At 42.5% G+C, this 20,159-nt stretch overlaps 1 protein-coding gene across 1 annotated transcript in view; it reads right to left on the bottom strand.

Annotated features, from left to right (window-relative positions):
* Window positions 1-1,737: 1,737 nt before the first annotated feature.
* pex14 (peroxisomal biogenesis factor 14) overlaps window positions 1,738-20,159 on the bottom strand; it is a 98,685-nt gene continuing 80,263 nt past the window's right edge. Inside the window, exons 7-9 of the mRNA XM_020506400.2 lie at window positions 12,330-12,427; window positions 5,808-5,899; window positions 1,738-4,347 (exon numbers count right to left, since the gene is read on the bottom strand). Of these exons, the coding sequence (XP_020361989.1) occupies window positions 3,852-4,347; window positions 5,808-5,899; window positions 12,330-12,427 (686 nt within the window). The 3' untranslated portion in view covers window positions 1,738-3,851. The remainder of the gene's footprint in view (window positions 4,348-5,807; window positions 5,900-12,329; window positions 12,428-20,159) is intronic.

Raw genomic sequence — 20,159 nt, 5'->3', positions numbered from 1 at the left:
CTAACATGTTTGTTTGAATTAATGTAGCAATGTCTTTGTTAAAAAGACATACGACTGGGGCAGGGATTCAATTTGATCGCCCTTGTAGACAATGCGACTTTTAAAGGCAACGTTAACTCATTCACAGATGTCGGCTCAATTGGAAATTACCTTTTATATGACAAGGGTGTAGGGGTGTAACGGTTCGGTATGTATTGCGGTTTTGTGGTCACTGTTCGGTTTCGGTACAGTGTGAAAATTAAATGCCATTCAATGTTCAGTATTCACAATGTTCCTAGCATTGTCTGTTGTGAGAGGATTGTTGGGCCTCTCTGCATCTGCCAACACCTCAAATGTGTTGATACATTTACGCCAACATCACCGCAGTATACTGGAGCAAGATGGAAACGCAAAGAAACTACACAACATCGTCTCCCCTCTGCATTACAAGATCGATAGGTAGGCTATGTTTATATATTTTACAGGCTTTGTTTAATTGCCGCGGATATGTGCCCATTCTCGGTGGTTGAGAATAGGGGGTTTCGGCACATTGTGAAAGTGCTCAAAAGCCATGATATAAACTTCCCTTTTGCGCCAATTTCAGCAAACCGGTTGTATCCGCTCTATATAAGCAAACCAAAGCCGAGTTTTGCAATGAATTGACCAATAACTGTTATGTTTACTCAACAGTGACCGCCCATCACGTTACCCCGGAGTGGGAGATGTACGGTGCTCCAGACATGCCGCCTTTATGAGTCAAATGTGCGCATCTGGACTAAAGGAGGCAGTGTCATGGTGCGTTTGTAACCACGTGTGAATTTACCATTTGGCTTGGAAAAACCACTTGAATGGTCCTCAAACTGGTCATTTAAAGTGGGAAACTCTCCTTTCATCCTAAGAACCCACTTCTCCCACATGTTGACCTCTGACGTCATCTACTAAGGAAATGGCCTCTATAACAGCATTTTCAGTAGTTAAATGCAACAAAGCAATCTTTAAAAAAAAATGTTTACTCAAATTTGTTTACAAGCATTATAGCTGATCTCTTTAGTTTATGGTTAATGCAGCTTGTTGGCCATTAGCCAATCGGCGTTTCTCAACGAGTTCAAATCACATGAATGTATCCAACTGGTATTTACGACTTCACAACTGATAAATTCCCACCTCCCACATGGTTACAAAAGCAGCATCAGAGTGGAAAAGATGCATAGGCAATTTTCATTGAGAGTGGCGACATACTGTTAAAATTTTATCCAATTTATCTCTGTCCATCGCCGTTGTAATCTACTGGGAAGCCAAAATGTTCCCAAACTGGAGATTAAACGATGATTGAGGATCCTCCAATTCTGGTTTATTGACCCCACCACTCGCTATGATCGTACAGAACTAGTTCTCGGCTGCGTCTCACAAATAGACAGTTTGAAATGCGGCAATTACGATTAGAATGATTTGCTTACAACCTGCGCATAAACTCTAGTTGTTTTAACGGAATAGCCTGAATGTGTTTTTTTTCTCAGCCAGATTTACTCAAGAATCAGACATACAACGCAGTGTAGACATAGCCTATAGGCCTAGTGTTATTATTTTGTCATTTAAAAAATTATGTATTCATTCAGGTTCACAGTGCGAACCGAAGTCACCTTACCAAACAGTTTGGTACAAACATGTGTACTGTTACACACCCCTACAATGTCGCTGTGCCCCAGTGTCAGATTGAATCACGGCCTAATTGATTCGATAAAAAAGTGGCAATTAAAGTAACTTGAGATAAACCAAATTTATTACAATAATATACATTTCTGTTTGATATCAGAAGCTCATACAGTCACAATTATAAGCTGGGTACATTTTATACATAGAGGACCAGTCAGTGAAACTGCAGTAGTTTAAAAGGCATGAGTGACACATGGGGACCTCTCATTTTAGCAATTCTGCCACATTATCAGCCAGTGGTCTTCATTCGCAGACAAATTCATAGATCAGAATGTCAGATCATGTCCAATACAATTGCAAACAAAATAATCTCTCATGACAGTATCATACTTCAGATTCTTTACTACCTTGTTACTTCTATTCTAAAAGACACAGCGTTTGCGGACTATGACTGCTGCCACTTAGAAAGGTTCACCTCCCTCTACCGTTATTGTGTTACTTTGAAGGCCCTTTGATGCAAGTTAAAATACCACAAGAGAGCTGATACCCTCATTTTCACTCGTGGACCTTTTTTCTCTATCTCATCAGCTGGCGAGTGAGTAATTTAATAAGGTAAGTATTCATACATTACTTTCAGTTCCCCACCCGCCCCCACCTCTGCCTTCAGAGCTAGATTCCCACCTGCCACAACATCCATGGCGACATCCATTGTTTTATACGGTTTAATTACAAAATATTGGCGCTGTTTTAGCGTAAAAGATTACTCACTGTAGGAGGCCTATATAATTTGGACCGGAGGGTTTGTCATGAAATAAAATATAATACAACAGGGCTTTCACGATTAGATTTCCGCTTTTAGCCTCCTTGACATTTCAAGCTGCATGAACTAATACATCTGTTATTTGTTGATCATTTGATTATTAACATACTTCATAAACCAATTCAGCTAGCCCTGCTGGAGACTGAGATGCAGCTGAAGAGGCAGGCTGGGATCTCTCTCACCACATACAGAGTGACAGAATGCACGAGGCAGCCCCTTTAGAAAGAGGTAAAAAAACACATTTATCTTCCCTTCCTTTCAGCGCTCTTGAACGCTCGTGGAACAAAACCCGTCATCGTGTTCTAATCTCAAATTTCAAGGCTTTTATTTCAGCCCAAATGCCACCTCCTGGCCTTTCTGAATTATTGACAGACTGACACCAATGTGAGGGGACACATGAAAGATCCTAAACGTTGCCCTAGCCTAACGCTGCCCTAGCCTAACGCTGCTTGTCCTCTCCCTCGGCTCTGTTGACAGGCTGCGTCTGAAATGGCACCCTATTCCCTATGGAGTGCCCTACTATTGGTCAAAAGTAGTGAATCGGATAGGGAATAGTGTTCTGTTTCAGACGCAGTCCCAGTAATATTTTCAGTGATCTCTGGGATGACTTTGAGACGAGTACAGGGGGACAAGCCGTCTGACTCCTTACATAGAACTGAAGAATATAGGGGAGCATACAATTTCTTTGGTGTCCAGAACAGGTTACTCAGGCTGAGTACCAAAGGGCAACCTATTCCCTATATAGTGCAATACTTTTGACCAAAGTTCTACAGACCCTTGTCAAAACATAGAGAATAGGGTGTCATTTGGGACACAACCTACATAGGGAATAGGGTGCCATTTGGAACACATACTACATAGGGAATAGGGTGCCATTTGGAACACATACTACATAGGGAATAGGGTGCCATTTGGGACACACCCTCAAATGATTCTTCAAATGAGCTCAGATACATTGGAAACCAAGCTCACTACACCAGGTGATTATTGTCAGTCATGAAAATTGACAGTACCAAGTGCCACACAAGGAATAAGAGAAGGCAGGATTGCAAATAATTTTTGATAGTAATTTGTATTGAATATTGCTCTTATCTCCCCCATCCTGCTGAAACGTCACATTACTTTCCCAGGCATGCAATCGTTTTGTTTGAATGATGAAAAGTAAATTGATGTAAGCCAGGTGCTTACAAGGGCCAGACACACCAACATGAACCTTTTTTTTTTGCTATGTTTCTCAAACCTTCGCTCATAATTGAGATTGTTCACTATATAACAGAGGCAAAACAGTACAGTTACAGAAAGGATGGTCAAATGGGACCAGACTGAAACAGGACCTTCAAATGAAATGAGAACCATAAGGAAAAAGGGGTTTTGTTGTGCTTTGTGCTCACGGTCTGGTCTAATCCACCTCGCTCTCGTTGCTGGCCCCCTCGGGCCTCCTCAGCTTGTCCACCTGTTCGTTGATCTGTCCGTCCCCCCCTCGACGATCCTCCGCTGGCACGCTCAGATGCTCCTCCTCCTCCACATGGCTCACGTCATCTTCCTCCTCCTCTTCTTCCTTCACATCCTCCTCTTTCTTCTCCTCCTCACCCTGCACCTCCATGCGGACCTGATCCTTAAGGTCCAGGGGGGGCAGTGTGGCTCCTCCTCCCAGCCCCACGCCATTCTCTCCGTTGAGGCCGTGGGCTCCGTCAGGACCTCCCAGGACGTCTTGGGGGCTGTGGCGGCCATCTTTGATGGGGGAGGAGGAAGCCGACTCGTTGCTGACGGGGGAGATGTCGCTGCTGCTGTTGGTGTGGTTGATGGAAGGAGAGCTGGTGGAGATGGTGGCCGGCTTCAGGGGCATCTGCCAGGATGGAATCTTTGGGACGGATGGTGATGCGGGGAACTGCCTCCTGGAGAGAGATAGAAGGCAGGGATATTCGTTCAACACACATCATGTCATCCAAATCAAAATGTTGTCATCACAATCAAAAACTTGTACACTGAAAATCGAAATAAGCACAGTGGAAAGATCACTGTTTCCCATAGTAGAAATGTTATTGGTTTTGAAAGAAAATAACATTTTTAGTCCATTAAAATAACATCAAATTGATCAGAAATACAGTGTAGATATTGTTAATGTTGTAAATGACTATTATTGCTGGAAACGGCAGATTTTAAATGGAATATCTACATAGGTTTACAGTGGACCATTATCAGCAACCATCACTCCTGTGTTACAATGGCACGTTGTGTTAGATAATCCAAGTTTATCATTTTAAAAGGCTAATTGATCATTAGAAAACCCTTTTGCAATTATGTTAGCACAGCTGAAAACTGTCGTTCTGATTAAAGAAGCAATAAAACTGTACTTCTTTAGACTAGTTGAGTATCTGGAGCATCAGCATTTGTGGGTTCGATTACAGGCTATTCCATGCAAGAAATTGCCAAGAAACTGAAGATCTCGTACAACGCTGTGTACTACTCCCTTCACAGAACAGCGCAAACAGGCTCTAACCAGAAAAGAAAGTGTGGGAGGCCCTGGTGCACAACTGAGCAAGAGGCCAAGTACATTGAGTGTCTAATTTGGGGAAACAGACGCTTCATTAAATAGTACCCGAAAAACACCAGTCGTCAACAGTGAAGAGGCGACTCCGGGATGCTGGCCTTATCAGTGTGTGTATATATAAATAAATAAGAGAAAAATAGGTAGAGCTTTTTTCAACAGCCAGATGTTCTCCACACCTGCTAAAGATTGGCCAAGATATTAAATTATATTCATTAATTCTTTCAAGATCAAAAAGAAATGGTTACGCCTTAAAAGGGATCTGCACTAAAGGAATACAAAATGTTTACTGCCTAATCAGGTCATTTGAAAATAGGGAAAGAGAGAGAACAAGTTTGGCGACAGATGGTGCTTCTGTGTTTTTCTTCGCTGATTAACCCCTTACGCAAAACTTATTGTGAAAGTCAGGCAAAGGAGAGTGAAACAAAATACTTAAAAGCTTATTAGGATGTACACAGGAAAACAAAACATGTACAACCTGACAGTTCTGAGGCAATTTTCATCTGGCTGATTTTTCCGACGTAAACTGTTGCTTTGAGCCTCATTAGCGGCACTGAGTACATAATCATGCATGCTAATGACTATTACAAAACAGAATCCATTTTCATGCTGTGACAGACAGACAGTGCCAAACGGGGTAGAGCTGAAGGCGCTGCGGAGGAAGGTAGTAGGATGAGCTTCGATAACGATTCCCTATATATTTTTTATTTTATTTAACAAGGCAAGTCCTACTACCTTTTGCCAGTAGTGCACTAGATAGGGGATAGGGTGCCATTTTAAATGAAACCACAGTGTTTGAGTTATTACCTGCCGAGAAGCAAGCCCTTCAATGACCCTATTTCAGCTTTCAGATCGCCGATGGTCTGGGTATCCAGGATGCGGTTGGTTGAAGAGGATGCCTATTGGAAGAAGAGGGAAGATAAACTATAACATACCATGGGTCAGGGAGCATACAGTACAGTCTAGGTCCATAAGCAACATTAAAAGAGGACAGAAAGCTACTTTCGTCAAGCATGTTGCTACATCTCTGTGATCTTCATTTGTTCATGCGACCTAACAGGATAACACTTTCAAACGAGAGAATGGTTGAGAGGGCAGCGATGTAAACAAACAGAGCAAATGCCTAATGCCACACAAGCTGGTGTGTAATCATATCACAACAGCGTGTGAGTCTACATACAAGTCCCCATGTGACGGGAGAGGGGTGGTAGCAAACAACAAGCCTCTGGACTAAAGTTCATCTTTGTAGACAGGATCGTCACAAAAAGGTAGTGGTATTTTCCCAAATGGCACCCTACTCCCTATATAGTGCACTATTCTTGATCAGAGCCCTATGGGCCCTAGTCAAAAGTCGTGCAGAAAAAAATTGGGTTTCACTTGACTGTGGATCATTCCAATTTTTACATAGTTTTCCATATTTCCCAAAATGGATTAGGGCAGGATGGCAGTTTTGGATAATGAACCTTATCCTGAACAATAGGGGCATTCATAAGGCAACCATAAGTTGACAGCTATTTTTCTTCTTTTATCAAAGGTGAGTGTTATCACACACAGCCTGGCATGGCATGAATTGCGACAGGGAATGACGGCTAATTGTAGTGGCCTCTGGCAATATTTGAATAGCAAATAATTTTTTAAAAATCCATCCATTGTATTTCTGTTCCAAGCAGACGTATGAAGTCATTCGTCAAAAGAAAGACACAATATGTGAACATGTAGCCAATAGCGTTGATTTTGTTTGTTTCTATGACATTTCAGTCCTTCTATGCAACTGCAATAGCCAGCGTGAACCGAATTGCTTTTAGCTATCACTGTCTTAGCGAAAATCCACATTTGGTTAAAGACAAATACACTTTAGCATTTGTAATGGACACTCCTCAACTGGGAAAATACTCTTAAAACCAGCCCATATTCACCTGGACAAGCAGGTGCTTTTGGACCCTTGGTAGTCTAACCGAACAGACCTGCACCTCTATCCTTTTTGTTTCTGAAGGGGAGAAGGGCGGTATATGGATGAGACCAGAGAAAAGGAGAAAAACAAAGTGGGGAAAGCAGGATAAAATAATACTAAAAAACTGTAATTAAGAACTCCAGACTCACTAGAGGCAGCTAGTTAGGAAGCTGAGACACCCTATCACGGTGAGACGGATAACTTGGTCTCTTTCAATTGTAATTACATCTAAGAGAAATTAATTGAATCACATCTGAGAGGGATCAGACTCATTTACATCGGAGGGAGGGAGAGTGCGGTGTTTTCCAGGGAACATCAGGGGCTGTATGTATCAAGCTTCTCAGAGTAGGAGTGCTGATCTAGGATCAGGTGCCCCCTGTCCATGAAATCTTATGAATTGTGATCTAAAAGGCAATACTGATCATAAAATCGGCACTCTTACACGAAGACGCTTGATTACATAAAGCCCCAAAACCGTCCTGGGTGTGCATCGGTAGGAGCCTTGGTGAAGACATTCATGGTTCACCTCATTAGAAGCATCTTAATCCCAGGTCTCCCCAAGGCCCCCCACATAATAAGGTTGGAATGTGCTTCTCTCTCATTTTACCTTTGGAAAGAAAAAATGTTATTGCTCCACAGGCTGAGGCTTCTTCTAGACTTCCAAGACGTAAAACTCTTACCTAAGAAACAGGGAAACGCTTCACAGTCATGACGCCTACTTAAAACTGTGGATACAACCCAAATGGCACCCTATTCCCTACGTTGTGCACTACAGCGAAGGTTGACGCAACCGTATGGTAGTTTTGGCCGCAGACATAATATTCCTGCATTATAACCACGCTTATACATGGCAACATGACATATGTCAGCTGGCATTATACACCATGCTAACTGAACATAAGGTGTTAGTTATGTCATGTTGACATTGTGATTTCAGAAATAGCCATGTGGTCATTTCCTTTGTCATATGTGGCATGACACCATGTTCATAATAAAGTAATGTACAGAAAGCATTATAGCAGCATAGTAAGAATTACATGCACATAATTGAATCTTCTAATTCTATTCATATGATTATAACTGCCCCTATAATCACTTTGCGTACTCTGGCTTAAGAACGGAGACTTTGATCTATGACCAGTGCTGTTAAGCGCTATACAGTTTCCTCTTAACTGGTGTAATAGCTGTGTTCCTAATCTGTCTTGAGTGGTTGCTTGGGTGTGATAGGGGTCAGCCCCTTTCTGCTGCTTAACTAAGTGGTTCCAGAAAAATATATTACGAGCAAAAGAGAGAAAAAAATCTAACAACTCCTCCATGGATGGCAATGCGTGAAATAAATGAAGATAAAATGCCTACGGACCATTAGCAACAGATAGGATCTTAACAAGCCTTGTTTCAAAATGTCTAAAGGCAAATTAATTCACAGTTACTCCACCAGCCGACTGTGTTGTCTTTTTCCTTGTAATGCATGTATATTTATGGTAGAATTAGCTTCAAAAGAAATCCCCGAGGAGCGTTTTCCAGGGAAAACACGGGCGCAATTGATTTCAGTCTATTTATTCTACTTTCCCAGTGCCGGAGTGCTTCTTCTGGTACAGAACAGCAGTTTCTTAATCTTCTATGTGCAGCCACTAATAAAGAGAACTATCACTGAATTGAGACAGCGGAGCAAACACAGTTAACTGGCAGATTTGTAATGATAATGGGACCAAAATAGGGGGCTACCCCTCCTGTTAACATTGGAGACGAATTACCCTGAAGCCTATTCATTCTTCACCGAGGCATTTAACAGTAGTGGTATGATGTAGCTAGGTGATCATTTTCAAAATAAGTCATGATTATAGAGTAAATACCCACAGAGTACATTTTGCTGGGCCCTCTGAGGTTTGTAGGCAGAAATATATCATATGTGTGTGTGAGTGTGTGTGCGCAATCTCTCACTTGTATAATGACATCCCCAGTCAGTTTGTGTTGGGGTGCCATATACATTGCAATTCAGCGGTTTCCAAACTTTAAGAACTGTTTACTTAGCAGCTGATGAAACAGAAGTCGGCATGTGTTTCGGGTTAAATGCACATTTCCGCGTTGAGAGGTATAATTGCCAAGAGTGGCGCACTTTGAGCGGCGAGGGGAGAAACCCAGAAAGCCGCTAACTGCAAACGATAAGTAGCTCGGCAGCTCCAACATGTGTTCTTAATCACACGCTCCGGACCTGAAAACAATTTCCCAATTTCCCATATGGCCTGGGAACAACAGGGCTTCTACGTCTCTCTGTGGAAAATTTAAGATCAACACTATAGCTATAAAGCAGAGTTTATGATTTGTTTAATGGGTGTTTTGATGTGAAATATACTTTTTATACACTGCCGCCTTCCAACAAGGCACTCATAGCAAATGAAGCGGGCACTTTTTAATCCAATCTGTGTTTTGGCAAAAAAAAAACATCTCTTGTTCTCCAGTGCTGCAGATGTAGTTCATTGTTTAAAGTGGGCTTAACAGTGACTGGATCGGACTGGGGCTTGCCAGGACAAAGAAAAATGGTACACACAAAGTTCTGTTTGCATAGTGGCTCAGTTAGGGTTTTGTCCACCCCCTCCCTCCCTCCCACCCAAAAACACAACTATCCTTTCAACTCAGTTTAGGAAGCGGCGTGGGGGCAAGAGAGACTCACTCGAAAATGAGCTATGAGTCGGCGGTTTTGATTAACCTCATCCAGGGGAGAGATTCATATTTTTCTCTGCCGTTTGCAGAAACAGATGCGTACGCATATGTTTTCCTGCGCCATCCAGATGCTACAGACGAACACCCCATGTGCTTAACAAGCTGTGGACATAAAACATTGTCTGAGATGGTCTTGATTCCAAGGGAGTTTTTTGGGCCGATGATCATAAAACGATTTATGACAGCGTGATAAAGAACAAGTAACATTTCATACTTGCACTTAAGTTCACCAATTTTTTTTGACATGACGAGTTTTAAAACAATCATTCGGCCCTTAGCACCTAAACGGTTGTAACTGTGGATTGTGAAAGTGGACGATAAAATTTAAGCCAAGAACAGAGTTATGGCAGAAGATGATAACATCATGGATGTCATGATGAGATGACAAACTGAATTGCTTTCATGGAGAACTGGCCACACAATTTATTTTCACCAAAGTTGCTAAGAAAATGTTGTGATCCATTTAATAAAGACTAGAGACCAGCACAATTAAAATAAAAAAAAGGTGTGGCAGTAGCAGGAACAGCGACATCTAGTGGGCGAACTTCGTACTTCACTTATGGAAAATAATGCAAGCAACTTCAAAGGATTATTTCTCTATAAAAGGGAGAAGAAAAAAAAGCATCACCAGATTCACAGGGAATACATTACATAGGATGAAGAAGCAATACTCCAAGCCACACCACCATACTACTTGTGAGACAGAGAACTAATACAGTATACTGGTTGTTGGGTTGGGATTGGGGTGTGGGGGATCCGTGGGTGGATTTTGATCATTTTATTGGATTTCTCATGCGATACTCATTGTTAGGAAGAATTATGGTCCAAATCAGATGTTAGGTACTATATTTATTGAAGATTATATGAATCCTATAAATGAATATGAAAATGTTTTGTTCAATCAATTTGCTTAATTTTCTCAGAGATCAAATTATATTTTAACAAAATAATGTTTCAGGAATGCTAATCTTATGTTTCTAACACATTTTGCACAATCTGAGATGGTGGTAGGAATATCTATCCAGATATCCAAACGGACGTTAGTAATCAATTACTTGAGTGAGTACATTTGGTAGCAAAAAAAATGTGTAGGCCTATTTGGACAATTGAAAAGCTTTGTTATAAATGTAATTACCATTGTGTCATTGTTACCTACATGGATATACCATGACATTTGACTTAATTTAATAAACAAAACTTTGAATGTAGTTTTTATAATGTCTTGAGAGCTAATACTGTGCATTTAGCCCTCCAGTCTGCCCTGACATCGGTATGCTATTTTCGGCGCTTCAAATAGCAATTACAGGTGTTCACCTAACCGAGTTTCCACAAGGCTAGGCACAGAGCAATGCAAAACACTCATCAGAAAACCTTTTTTGTAATAGAGTCAAATCAAAGTTAATTTGTCACGTGCGCCGAATACAACAGGTGTAGGTAGACCTTACAGTGAAATGCTTACTTACAGGCTCTAACCAATAGTGCAAAAAAGGTATTAGGTGAACAATAGTTAAGTAAAGAAATAAAACAACATTAAAAAGACAGGCTATATACAGTAGCAAGGCTATAAAAGTAGTGAGGCTACATACAGACACCGGTTCTATCATGGCGAAATTCAGACTTCTCTTTCCCCACAGTGTTTGGCTAAAACCAACAGTGAAAAGCAGCATGTTCGCTGTTTACAATTGCCATGTGCATTTGAGTCAGTCTGATTGGTCAAGAGAGCTGAGAGTTTTATTTTTCTTATTTAGACTATTCTGATATCTGAAAAAATGTCATGACATTATTTGAATTGTAAAATAATCTCAAATGCCCATCCCTTAGATGGTGTCGAAATTCTCTTGTGCTTTTTTGTTGTTGTTATTGTTGGTAAGGGCACGTTAAGTAAGCATTTCATTGTTTGTCTACACCGGTTGTTTTACAAAGCATGTGACAAATAAAATGTGTATTGAACCACCTTTTTCGATCTTGTCTCATCGCTGCAACTCCCCAACGGGCTCAGAAGAGACAAAGGTGGAGTCACGTATCCTCCAAAACATAACCAAACCGCACTTCTTAACACCGCCTGCTTAACTCGGAAGCCAGCTGCACCCCCAATGTGTCGGAGGAAAAACCATTCAACTGACGACCGAAGTCAGCCTGCATGCGCTCTCCCCACCACAAGGAGTCACTAGAGAGCGATGAACCAAATAAATCCTCTGTCTTGGGTCATGTTCATTAGGGCATGCATCGGAAAACATTTTCAAATGTTTCACAATGGAAAACGAAGTAGTCCCTCCCTGCGTCAGTGCGTTGTCTTTCATTTGGTGCCTTATGAACAAAACCTTGAACTTTCCACTAAAAACAGCAGACAGGTGGAGTGTGTTCTACTTCTTTTTACCACTGGCTGTAGCCAGACCAGACCTGGTTCAAATACTAAGTCAAACACTTTCAAATACTGGTATTGCATTTTTTGTTTTCCCAGTAAAACAGAACCAATGAAATTGTCCCAAAAGTTGCGGCCTAAAAAAATCAAGCACCACTCAAACACATAAAGTATTTGATCTACGTATTTGACCCAGGTCTGAGCCAGACTAGTATGTACGGCACCAGTAGCCTGAGAGACAGGTGAGATTAAGCATATGTGTTTGAGTGTGTGTGTGAATATGATGATGTCGTACCTCAGAGGTAGATAGCTCCTGAGACAGGTCATGCATTTTCTGCTGCTGCTGGACCAGGAGGTCCTGTACTGTAGCCAGGGTCTGCTGGAGCTGGGTCACTGCAAACAGAGACAACAAGTACACTTAAAACGCTAGATGTCAGCTGATACTAAAGTTTTATTTAGTGGAAGCATAAAGTAGAGGAAGCTGGAACATTTTTACTTTCAGTTAAGTTAGTCCAGAGAAGTCCAACTCAAATACAATATCTGTAAAAAAAAAAGTATAGGCTAAGTCATTTATTAAAGTTGACCTCTGATATTTATAATGATATCCAATAACCAGTCAAATTGGCCCCAGCTTTTCAGTCATAGATGCTTTGGGATATTTTTGACGTGTAAAATAAAGATATTAATCTCTGGTGTCTGAACTTAAATCAAATAACAGTCTCTAACCTTCCATTATCCATGCAGACACTGGCTTCAAATGCATCTTAAATCCTCAAACGATCAACAAAGGGGGGAAAAATGCCTCATTTGGGTGGAGGCTGCCAGACAAAATGTCCCGCCTAATCCCAATAAATATTGCTCTTTTCTCATTGACTTTGAAGATTGAATTATTTCAAGTGTTGGTGTAAGAAGAGGGTGTATGATTTCAAATAACACGAGCCCCAGTTTGTTGGCCCCTTGCTTTCCAGTTGCACGTGTATTACCAAACAATGCATTAAGTTTCACCGACTGATTCTATTACCGAAAGACAATAAACATTCATATAAATCACTGTCGTGCAAAGTGTTAAATCAAGCCTAATCGCATTAACATCAACAGATATTGTAGCTGCGAACACTTGAGGTTGGTGTCAGCGAATGGTTAAAAGCTTGCCTACTGTGCAAGACTGGACAGACACCAATGTGCCAGTGCTGAGCTTTAAGTATCCGTTTGACGAAAATGGGACCCTGTTAAGACATGACGGAAGAACTTTAGGTCACCTGACATACACTCTCCTCCGTATTTATTTGGACAGTGAAGCAATTTTTTTTTAAACATTTGGCTCTATACTCCAGCATTTTTGTTTCGAGATCAAAATGAGGAGACAGTGCAGAATGTCATCTTTTATTTGAGGGTATTTTCATACATGGTTTAGTAGAAACAAAAGCACGTAATGTATTTACTCCCCCCCATTTGAAGAAGTCATAAGTATTTGGATAAATTCACTTTTAATGTATTCAGGTGGTCAAAAGATTAGTATTCGGTCCCATATTCCTTGCACACATTGAATACATCAAGCTTGTCACTTTACAAACTTGCAATTGCAGTTGGTTTTGGTTGTGTTTCGGATTGTGTTTTGCCCAATAGGAAATGAATGGTGAATCATGTCATTTTGGAGTCACTTTTATTGTAAATAAGAATATAAGATGTTTCTGACCTGTTTCAGAACACTACAATAACGTGGATGCTATTTCGATGAGAAATAATCATGAATGAATTGTGAATTACGATGAGTGAGAAATGTACAGAGGCACAAAGATCATACGCCCCCAAAACTGTTAACCTCCCCTTTTATTGGTAATGGTGAGAGGTTTGCATTCTTTTGAGGGTATGATATTTCTTCATGATTGTGGGGGTCATTATTCATGATTCAGTCATAATTATCAGTAATCATGGTAGCATCCTCATGAATGTAGAAGTGTTCAGAAACATCTTCTATTCTTATTTACAATAAAAGTGACTCAAAAATGACAAAACATTAATCCCCACTCAGTTCCTATTGGGCAAAACAAAATCCAAAACAACTGCAAATGCAAAGCAAACTTCAAATGCATAAAACAAGTTTTTAGTCACAAGCTTGATCTAGTCATTACATGCTAGGAATATGCAACAAATACTACACTTTTGACTACTTTAATACATAATACATGAATTTGTCCAAATACTTACAACTTCTTCAAAAGGGTGGACAAGATATATAAAGTGCTTTCATTTCTAAATGTTAAAAACAGACATGTATGAAAATACCCTCAAATAAAAGGTGACATTCTGTACCGTTGGAAAATTCTGGTTGAAAGACTCCCGGAATAATGTGGGAATAAGCAGGACATCTAAAATCCTCATACCACTATTTTGGAAAAACAATTTCTGGGTAAATTTTCCAGAGCCCACAACCTTGTCCCCCCCAAAAAAAGTGTTAGTGACTTCAGGGTTTGTAAACTTCACATTTAGTTGCCCAATGCTCATTACTGTAAATGGCTACTGCGACACCGCAATACATCAACAGTTCCAGATGTTGGAGTGAAGTCGCTAGCCACTACGACTATACTTTCAAAATGATCATTGAGACTGAGGCGCAAAGAGTAAACTGCTTGTGCAGATCTTGCATGCCGCCATTTTAGTCCATCCAGTTCTTAGCCACTGTGTATTGTTACCCCTCGCTATCGCAGATAGAAGCCAAGAATAATGAGGTCAATGACTTTGGCTGGCTTGAGTCATCAGAAGGAGACTTTGTAGCTGGGCAAGAGCATGAATTTGAGAGACAGAGCAGGGGCTCGCAGCTGCTGCCGAAGTGGCCGACATTGTGTATTCAGTAAATTATTCAGTAAATACCTCCATATAATGTACACTACATATGTCCAGGCCTGTCTCCGCCTTTAATGGCCAGCTGGTCACCAATATGGTTCCCACTGACAAAGAGGGCCAAACAACCGCACAATTCCATTACAGGCTGTGTGTGCTGAAGTGCTTCCAAGACCCATTCATTAATTGTCCGTGTGAAGTTGTAGGGAAATCATAATGGGAGTCAAGGCCCTACTCTGGGCGAAGAGAGTAATGCAGTTGTATTCAAAAGGATACATCACTTCATTGCGCCCGGCACTAGAGCAATACATGAACTTTAACAAAAGGGGTTCAAGCAATTGGCAGCCAGGCAGTCGGACGCTATTACTCAGCGTTGTGAAGAGAAAGAGGGAGAGAAGGGGGGGGGGGGACTCTCAGTGTAATTGCAAACCCTCTCCCCAACTGTTAACTGCAACAGTCATTAACTACAATAGCAGCTTGGCTACTGCAGTCACAGCAAATTAGTTTGCCGTGGTGACTGAGGGAGACGACAGTGGGTTTTCCATGAGAGGGCTTAAGGTCTGGAATATCAGCTCCCTAAGGAATACAAGGGACTCTTATCACGGAATCGGTTCTTTAACAATAAACAAAACAGGACTTATGTTATACGGAGGAAATGTGTTTGCATAGCTGGGGCCAAAATGACAATAAAATAACTAATTTGTTAATCAGATTGCAGGAGGCACACCTTGCACACAATCTCATACAATCGACACGCACCCTACCAGCTATCCACCTTCCTAAAACACAATAGAACGGTACGATCCGATCAAACTGACAGTATGAGCACTTTCCATTCACATTCCTTCCTTGACTGTATGTAATAGTTTGTTTGATTGGATGATATAAACTCAGCAACAACAAAAAAACGTCCTCTCACTGTCAACTGCGTTTATTTTCATCAAACTTAAAGTGTAAATATTTGTATGAACATAACAAGATTGAACAACTGAGACAAACAGAACAAGTTCCACAGACATGTGACTAACAGAAATGGAATAATGTGTCCCTGAACAAGGGGGGGTCAAAATCAAAAGCAACAGTCAGCTGCATTAAGTACTGCAGTGCATCTCCTCTTCATGGACTGCACCAGATTTGCCAGTTCTTGCTGTGAGATGTTACCCCACTCTTCCACCAAGGCACCTGCAAGTTCCTGGACATTTCTGGGGGGGAATGGCCCTAGCCCTCACAGTCTGATCCAACAGGTCCCAGGTGTGCTCAATGGGATTGAGATCCGGGCCCTTTGCTGTCCATGGCAGAACACTGACATTCCTGTCTTGCAGGAAATCACGCACAGAACGAGCAGTATGGCTGGTTGCATTGTCATGCTGGAGGGTCATGTCAGGATCAGCCTGCAGGAAGGGTACCACATGAGGGAGGAGGATGTCTTCCCTGTAACGCACAGCATTGAGATTGCCTGCAATGACAACAAGCTCAGTCCGATGATGCTGTGACACACCGCCCCAGACCATGACGGACCCTCCACCTCCAAATCAATCCCGCTCCAGAGTATAGGCCTCGGTGTAACGCTCATTACTTCGAAGATAAACGCAAATCCGACCATCACCCCTAGTGAGACAAAACCGCGACTCACCAGTCCTTTTTGCCAGCCCTGTCTGGTGCAGCGAAGGTCGGTTTGTGCCCATAGGCGACGTTGTTAACGGTGATGTCTGGTGAGGACCTGCCTTACAACCGGCCTACAAGCCCTCAGTCCAGCCTCTCTCAGCCTATTGCGGACAGTCTGAGCACTGATGGAGGGATTGTGCGTCCCTGGTGTAACTCGGGTAGTTGTTGTTGCCATCCTGTACCTGTCCCGCAGGTGTGATGTTCGGATGTACTGATCCTGTGCAGGTGTTGTTATACGTGGTCTGCCACTGCGAGGACGATCAGCAGGCGTTTCACAGTACGGACATTGCAATTTATTGCACTAGCCAAATCTGCAGTCCTCATGCCTCTTTGCAGCATGCCTAAGGCACGTTCACGCAGATGAGTAGGGACCCTGGGCATCTTTCTTTTGGTGTTTTTTAGAGTCAGTAGAAAGGCCACTTTAGTGTCCTAAGTTTTCATAACTGTGACCTTAATTGCCTACCGTCTGTAAGCTGTTAGTGTCTTAATTCCACAGGTGCATGTTCATTAATTGTTTAGGGTTCATTGAACATGCATGGGAAACAGTGTTTAAAACCCTTTACAATGAAGATCTGTGAAGTTATTTGGATTTTACGAATTATGTTTGAAAGACAGGGTCTTTTTTGCTGAGTTTATACTGAACAGAAATATGAAAGCAACTTGCAAGAATTTCAAAGATTATATGTACTGTAACTCATTACAAAGGAAATCAATCAATTGAAATCAATTATTTAGGCCCTGATCTATGGATTTCACAACTGGGCAGGGGCTCAGCCATGGGTGGGCCTGGGAGGGCATAGGTCCACCTAATTAGGAGCCAGGCCCACCCACTGGGGAGCCAGGCCCAGCCAATGAGATTCTCGCCACAAAAGGGCTTTATTACAGACAGAAATACTCCTCAGTTTCATCAGCTGTCCGGATGGCTGGTCTCAGACAATCCCGCAGGTGAGGAAGCTGGATTTGGATGTCCTGTGCTGGCGTAGTTACACGTGGTCTGCGATTGTAAGGCCGGTTGGACGTACTGACAAATTCTCTAAAACGATCTTGGAGGCGGCTTATGGTAGAGAATATAACATAAGAATTCTCTGGCAACAGCTCTGGTGGACATTCCTGCAATCAGCATGCCAATTGTACACTCCGGTTGGACGTACTGACAAATTCTCTAAAACGATCTTGGAGGCGGCTTATGGTAGAGAAATTAACATAAGAATTCTCTGGCAACAGCTCTGGTGGACATTCCTGCAATCAGCATGCCAATTGTACACTCCCTCAAAACTGAAGACATCTGTGGCAATGTGTTGTATGACAAAACCTCACATTTTAGAGTGGCATTTTATTGACCCCAGCACAAGCTGCACCTGTGTAATGATCATGCTGTTTAATCAGCTTCTTGATATGCCACACCTGTCAGGTGGATGGATTATCTTGGCAAATAAGAAATGCTCACTAACAAGGATGTAAACAAAGGTATGCACAAAATCTGGGATCTTTTATTTCAGCTAATGAAGCATTTGCCATTTGATTAATTGTATTAATTGTTCAGCAGTCTTATGGCTTGGGGTAGAAGCTGTTAAAGGAGCCTTTTGGTCCAAGACTTGGCGCTCCGGTACCGCTTGCCGTGCGGTAGCAGAGAGAACAGTCTATGGGTGACCGGAGTTTTTGACAATTTTTTGGCCTTTCCTCTGACACCGCCTAGTATATAGGTCCTGGATGGCAGGAAGCTTGGCCCCAGTGATATACTGGGCCGTACGCCCTACCCTCTGTAGTGCCTTGCGGTCAGATGCAGAGCAGGTGCCATACCAGGTGGTGATGCAATCCGTCAGGATGCTCTCGATGGGGGCAGCCGTTGAACATTTTGAGGATCTGGGGACCCATGATAAATATTTTCAGTCTCCTGAGGGGGAAAAGGTGTTGTCGTGCCCTCTTCACAACTGTCTTGGTGTTTTTGGACCATGAAAGTTTGTTGGTGATGTGGACACTAAGGAACATGAAGCTCTCAACCGGCTCTACTACAGCCCCGTCGATGTTAATGGGGGCCTGTTTGGCCCGCCTTTTCCTGTAGTCCACGACTTGCAGTCCTTTGTCTTGCTCACATTGACGGAGAGGTTGTTGTCCTGGCACCACTCTGCCAGGTCTCTGACGTCCTCCCTATAGGTTGTCTCATCGTTGTCGGTAATCAGGCCTACCACTGTTGTGTCATCAGCAGACTTAATGATGGTGTTGGAGTCGTTTGGCCACGCAGTCGTGGGTGAAGAGGGCGTACAGGAGGGGACTAAGCACGCACCCCTGAGGGGGCCCAGTGTTGAGGATCAACTTGGCAGATGTGTTGTTGCCTACCTTTACCACCTGGGGGGGCCCGTCAGGAAGTCCAGGATCGAGTTGCAGAGGGAGGCGTTTAGTCCCAGGGTCCTTAGCTTAGTGATGAGCTTTGTGGGCACTATGGTGTTGAATGCTAAGCTGTAGTCAATGAACAGCATTCTCACATAGGTGATCCTTTTGTCCAGGTGGGAAAGGGCAGTGTGGAGTGTGATTGAGATTGCGTCATCTATGGATCTGTTGAGGTGGTATGCGAATTGGAGTGGGTATAGGGTATCTGGGATGATGCAGTTTTGGTGAGCATTGATCAACCTTTCAAAGACTTAATGGCGACCAACGTGAGTGCAACTGGACGGTAATCATTTAGGCAGGTTACCTTCGCTTCCTTTGGCACAGGGACTATGGTGGTCTGCTTGAAACATGTAGGATTTACAGACTCGGTCAGGGAGAGGTTGAAAAGTCCCGGTAATCTGTCTGGCCCCGCGGCTTTGTAAATGTTGACCTATTTAAAGGTCTTGCTCAAATCGGCTACCAAGAGCGTTATCACACAGTCATCCGGAACAGCTGGTGCTCTCATGCATGCTTCAGCGTTGCTTGCCTCAAAGCGAACATAAAAAGGCATTTAGCTGGTCTAGTAGGCTCGCATCACTGGGAAGCTCGCGGCAAGGTTTCCCTTTGTAGTCTGTAATAGTTTTCAAGCCCTGGCACATCCGACGAGAGTCAGAGACGGTGTAGTAGGATTCAATATTAATCCTGTTTTGATGCTTTGCATGTTTGATGGTTTGTCTAAGAGCGAAGCAGGATTTCTTATTAGCATCCGGATTAGTGTCCCTCTCCTTGAAAGCAGCAGCTCTAGGCTTTAGCTTGATGCGGATGTTGCCTGTAATGCATGGCTTCTGGTTGGGATATGTACATATGGTCACTGTGGGGACGACGTCGTCAATGCACTTATTGATGAAGCCGATGACTGAGGTGGTATACTCCTCAATGCCACTGGATGAATCCCGGAACATATTCTCATCTGTGCTAGCAAAACAGTCCTGCAGTGTCAACTGACACACACCCCCACCCCTCGTCTTACCAGACGTAGCTTCTCTGTCCTGCCGATGCATGGAAAATCCAGCCAGCTCTATATTATCCGTGTTGTCGTTCAGCCACGACTTGTGATCATTGTTACATGATCGCAAACTAACTAGATGCTTGGCATCACTCTGCAAGAAGAGTTTGTCATATTAACAATGTACCATTGCTGAACGACTGGCATTTAGAAAATTAAAGGGATAATCCATTCAAAAACTATTGT

Source organism: Oncorhynchus kisutch, linkage group LG17, assembly GCF_002021735.2.
Source record: "Oncorhynchus kisutch isolate 150728-3 linkage group LG17, Okis_V2, whole genome shotgun sequence".
NCBI lineage: Eukaryota > Metazoa > Chordata > Actinopteri > Salmoniformes > Salmonidae > Oncorhynchus > Oncorhynchus kisutch.
The sequence above is the reverse complement of the archived record's forward strand: the minus strand, read 5'-3'. Positions and strand labels throughout refer to the sequence as shown.